General features: G+C 32.7%; 1 protein-coding gene across 2 annotated transcripts; it reads right to left on the reverse strand.

Annotated features, from left to right (window-relative positions):
• Nucleotides 1–742: 742 nt before the first annotated feature.
• Nucleotides 743–4,553, reverse strand: LOC111373123 (immune-associated nucleotide-binding protein 9). Of its 2 annotated transcripts, none has more exons than XM_022995606.1 (6): nt 4,413–4,553; nt 3,141–3,389; nt 2,811–3,088; nt 1,736–1,900; nt 1,505–1,636; nt 743–1,172 (listed from the first exon to the last, which is right to left on the reverse strand). In XM_022995606.1, the coding sequence occupies exons 2-6, from the start codon at nt 3,370–3,372 to the stop codon at nt 960–962; spliced, it is 1,020 nt and encodes a 339-aa protein (XP_022851374.1). In that variant the 5' UTR covers nt 3,373–3,389; nt 4,413–4,553; the 3' UTR covers nt 743–959. The 2 variants fall into 2 exon arrangements, with proteins under 2 accessions (XP_022851374.1, XP_022851373.1); XM_022995605.1 differs by having other exon boundaries at nt 1,505–1,639.
• Between the last annotated feature and the right edge of the window lie 764 nt (nt 4,554–5,317).

Genomic DNA, 5,317 nt, shown 5'->3' on the forward strand with positions numbered 1-5,317 from the left:
ATCCATTTTTAAATGGCCTTTAATAGGAAAGAAGACGAGAGGTCATAATTTTTATCTTTTATCAAAATAAGTTTTTACTTGAAAATAGATAAAAAAAAAAAAAAATTTATTAAAAAAACACTTAAATAAAGTAGCGGTTCCTTTTTCTTTTTTTTTTTCTTTTTTTTCTACCAGTTTGTAGTGCATATTTCTAGTATTTTTTTTTTTTATAGATTAATGCTACTTAACCCTTGTTTGGCAGAGATTAAAATTAGATTTTTAGTAGATTTTAATAAAAGTTGATGAAATGTATAGTTAAAACGTTATGAATTCTATTAAATATGTAGCTAAAATTAATTGTTAATTTTGAGTTAAATTAAAATCTAAATTTTAATATTACCAACTTTGTACAAATAGCATAACGTATAAAGAAAAATAACATTGTACACTTGTACGATTAAGTACTCTTAGTTTACAACTCACCTGTCATGTCTGTGAAACCTACTCGAGTACTTCAAAACAGTTCACCGACCAAAATCGAACCGGGGAAGAAAATGAGATTTGGTACGGAATTATTTGGTACGCTTCCGTTCATTAATATCGTCAAATATAGAATCTACCTTTACAAACAAACAATAATGAACCTATAAACTCAAAACTTTGATGCTTAGGGGCGACGTGAATTTTGTTTCAGCTATTTAAGTGACCGTGTTAACCAGTGTAGTCTCATGAACAAGCCAGAAGATTGGCTGACGGTTCCCCGTTCACCAAACTGAAAGACATTCACAAATAAGCCAAATATACAGGATAACCACCATCACAAACAAATAAATATCGAATAGGAACTTTACGAAAAACTCATAAAACAATAGCATCCTTCGCAGCAACAGAATGAAAGTAAAAGGAGAGCTGGGGATACACACTTCAAGTTTTGTAAGTCCAGATGTAGTTCTCTCCAAATATATACATTATCATCATCATCACAAAATAGAACATTTGCCACCGACGGCTTGCTTTCGCAGCTCCTCAGTCTCCCTCTGAGCTTGCTCTAAATGTTCTCTCAGCTTACGTATTTCATCATCAGATTTCACCTGAGCAGCCTGCGCATTTGCTTCTGCCTTCAACCGAGCAGCTTGCTCTTCGGCCAATTGCTGTTCAAGCCTTTGAGTGGTCTCTTTTAGCTTCGACTCAACCTATGAAACAATATTTTCCACACAAAGCAAAGCAAAATGTTTCACAACAGCCCATCACAATTCACACCGATAGACATAGCAAGTTCTGTACTGTAAACAAACTTAAAGTTTGGTGCCAGTTGCCAGAGTGAAAAAACATATTAGACAAAGGAATAATTAATTTCAATTGTCCGACTTTCAATTCATTAACGAACTGTTTACTTCTTCAAGAATAATAGCAGGAAACTAATGCGTAATCTTACTTTTATGATTACTTGTATTAGAAATTTAGACCCATAAGTTGAACAATAATAGAACAAGTATGCAGGCAAACAGGGAAAACCATAAAATACCATCTCGGTTATTCTCCTAAGGTGCTCTTCATACGATTTATTAAACTGCTCCTTGAATACTGATATCTCCTGCTTTGAGTAGCCCTCCATCGAATTAACTTCTGCAGTTTGATCACGCAGTTTCATGGCTCCCTTCTGTCAATAACAAAGTTGGTATCACAAACTTCAGTATCAGCTTTTAAAATCAACTGGGCAACAGAGCAATGAAGAGGTCGTCAACAAAACACTCACCTTCAATTCAACAAATAGCTTATCTGTGTATGGTTTTCCACCATTTTTATCTACAACTTCATTTACAAGGGAAAGAAGTATCTTCAACTGTTCAGATTTCTGGTAGTTATCCTTCGTCTTGTTATTAAAGAGGACATATCTATTTCCGCACATTTGGAGTGTGTCCTATACCAAGAGAAGGAACGCTCGATTAAATACAGGGAAAAAAAACTGAGAGAACATCTGCTTATTTTAATCACCCTGTGAATAAGAAATATAAACCAAACTACCAAAAAAATAAATAAATTAGAGGCATGCAATGAATGAAATAGCTGAATGAAATGAAGTATGTTAACCACAGTTAGCAAAGTATGTTCTCCCACTAAACAGGCTTCACCTTATCCAACAATCTATAAAATTGCTGAAGTAAAACTGTAAAAGCAAGCCTAATCTCATTCTTCAAAATCTTAAAATTAAACAGGACAGTTGATGCCATGCCATCCATTAAACTCGAAATGATCTAAAATCTTACAATAACAAGTGAACCAAATTAATGCCATGTACAGAAGTAAGAAGATAGAGAATTGGCAAAATAAAATTATAAGGGTACGATAATCAGCTTGTCATTTGATTGAATAATGCCCTCATTCAAAACAAGGTTCATTTAATGCAAGTGAACAAAAACGAAAAATAATATAATGCAGATACTACCAAATGACCCAACTGTTATGGATTTTTAAAAAGACAAGGCACCAAGCTACAGCTACTAATAAAAAAGACAGAAATTAGATACTAGTTGATAAATAGTAAGCTGCATATGCAAAGATAAAATTCAAGTTGAAGGTATGCACAAGGTTCTTTGAGTGAAAATAGTCAAATTCATACAAATTTCTTTTACATTGGCATTAAATTTGTCTGTTTTAACACTGATTGGCCCACATTTCAATACTAAAGCTTCGTAGAACAATAAGTTCCTAGGTAATTTGCTTTGTTTACCAAGCTTATTTACAAGAGTTTGACTAGATAGAAAATTCAAAATTATTAACCTGTTAAGAGCATTACACAACACACTTGATAAACAATAATTCCGGCCTACCTTCAAAGGCTCTGGGCAGGCACGACCCAAGTAATCCTCCAATGTTTCATCATTTTCTTCCAGGTCATCTCCACCAGTGAAAACTACTATCATATAGTCACTAATTTTGCTACCAAAGAATTTCCGCAAGCTCTGAACAGCAGCTTCTTCTTCTCTTGAAAATCGAGATCTGACAGACAGAACTACAAGAACAGCATGGATACCATCCTTTGCCATATTTATGCATTTAACAATTTCTTTCCCAATAAATTCTGGTTCAGCAGAAAAATCAAACAATCCTGCTTTTTTGTCAAGATAAATATAGTAGTTAATGATATCAGAATTGAGTACCTGGAGTATCGATAACATTCAGTATCTTGCCATCTTCCAACACAGTTGTCTGCAGCTCACAAGTACTAGTAACACCAGCAGAGCTAGACATAGACTTGAATGCTTTCTTTTGAAGAATGCTATTGCCAGTTGCACTTTTCCCATTGCCTGTTCGTCCAACCAAAACTACTGTACGAACTTCATTTGATGGTGAAGTGAACTCCCAGTCATCATCTATATCAATTTCACCCATTTGTGGAATCAAATTATCTGCCAAAAGACCACAGATATATAAATTCAGGAAGACGTGGTAGGAAATACTCTTATGTTGCTAAATTAAAAGAAAGCAATATATCATAAAAAATCTTCACCCAGAAGAAAAAGAGGATTCAGCAATTCATCTTGTACAGTGAAGTCAATAGATACCCAGAAGCATCAGCACTCCCTTATGAAATGGAAAGAAAGAATACTAGAAGCCGGGATTTAAAGAGAAACAAATTGTAGCATATTTGAACTATACTTCCAAATGTATGCATGCATCATTACTAAAATGTTTACAGACAACAAACTCTCTTCTATCACAGTCAGTGACCTTTGTGTGTTCACCAATAACAACTTCAGATTTGGACATTATACGCTTTATCTTTTAGTATTCATTCAACTAGTAAAGATACAAAATCCTAGTTATTATACAAGTAGAGTATGTATCCAGTATCCTTCGGTTGTCGGCGTCCAATTAGCAAATTATATTGCAAATATTCTAGCCAACCATGCAGCTATACCCCCCCCCCCCCTTCCCCCAAGCCACACCAATTTTCCTTTTTATTTTTCTTGCCTAAAGTTTACATAATGCCATGTCCAGTAATAGTACAACAGAATTTGAGAAAGATTAGCAATTAAAATAAAGCTGAGCCCTGTCGAACAAGTCTCTTTTCCATTGGATTCAATTAAATACATTTAGACAAAAAGAAAAAAGAAACTATTTTTGTTCTAAATTAATTTACAAATAATAACTATGTCAATTAATATACATAAACATATATATACAGAGCATAACACTAAAACCTGAAACCTGAAAATAAAAAGATAATGGAATAAACTAAAACAATAAATTTTCAAGTAAATGAACAATCGAGCCAGAAGCTGCAAACATAACAAGCACTATACACATACACGACAAAGAAAATAAATTTTCAGAGTATCATGCACATATTGTAACAAATCAACAGATCATCGTGATCGTACGAGTAAAAGCAGAAAAGTGATAAAAATTAAAACTATTGCTGAAGTTACCGATTGAAGGAAGCAGGAACAACGGAGAAGCAAAGATGGGGAAAGCGGATGACTTTGTATTCAATGCAAGTGTTTTAAGATAAATAAAATGGAATAAATATTATATTATAGATCTGTGGAAATGCGGGACTGGTTTGACGCCTTTGATATTTTCGGACTTTATTCTAAAGAAGTCTAACTTGATAAGGGTATTCAATTGAGACTTGAGACTTTTAATAATTTTTGGGATTTAAAAAGTTTAGCGGTATTCAATTGAGATTTTTTGAAATTCAAGTATTGATGTATTCAATTGAAACTTTTATGAACTTTTAAGAAATCTCTAAAAGTTACAGTGTATTCAACTGAGACTTTGTAAACTTTTAAAAAGTCTCTAAAAATTATGGTGTATTTTTCCTGTCCGTCTATATTTTATATTTTTTTCCCATTGTTGAATAATGTTTCGACACTTGTGTTTGTGAATTTTTTTTTTACGCAAAAACCCAGTACTTATAGCATAACTCAATTTTAACACGTCTCTTCATGCAAACGAAGTCCTTATTTGAGTCCCATTTTTTGTTAAAAATGTATTTTAAAATAGTGATTTAAAAAAAAAAAATACTAGTTTATACTCCATGCAATGCACGGATTGTATTATTTTAAGGGTACTACTAGTGTCTTGAATGCTAAGAATTGATGGAAATTTTTAATAAAACGCATTTGAATAAAGTTAATAATGTTCTATAAAGATGCAACGATTAATTTTAAATTTGAACAAACAAGGAGCAGTAATTTATAAAATAGAATACAGTAATGGACTTGGAAATGATGATTTTCTCAAGTTCTCTGTCTCTCTTTTTTTTTTTTTAAAATTCTTCAGTTGACATGGAAATTAAGTAAAAGCTTCCTACAATTGAAATAAAAATATG

Source organism: Olea europaea, unplaced genomic scaffold, assembly GCF_002742605.1.
Source record: "Olea europaea var. sylvestris unplaced genomic scaffold, O_europaea_v1 scaffold1073, whole genome shotgun sequence".
In the NCBI taxonomy this organism is placed as follows: Eukaryota; Viridiplantae; Streptophyta; class Magnoliopsida; order Lamiales; family Oleaceae; genus Olea; species Olea europaea.

Coding starts and splice junctions, on each gene's coding strand:
- LOC111373123 (XM_022995605.1), bottom strand. CDS start 3,372: ATGGGTGAAATTGATATAGATGATGACTGGGAGTTCACTTCACCATCA. Junction 1,640..1,735: donor AGCTATTTGTTGAATTGAAG/GTGAGTGTTTTG, acceptor TGTTATTGACAG/AAGGGAGCCATGAAACTGCG. Junction 1,173..1,504: donor TTAGGAGAATAACCGAGATG/GTATTTTATGGT, acceptor ATTGTTTCATAG/GTTGAGTCGAAGCTAAAAGA.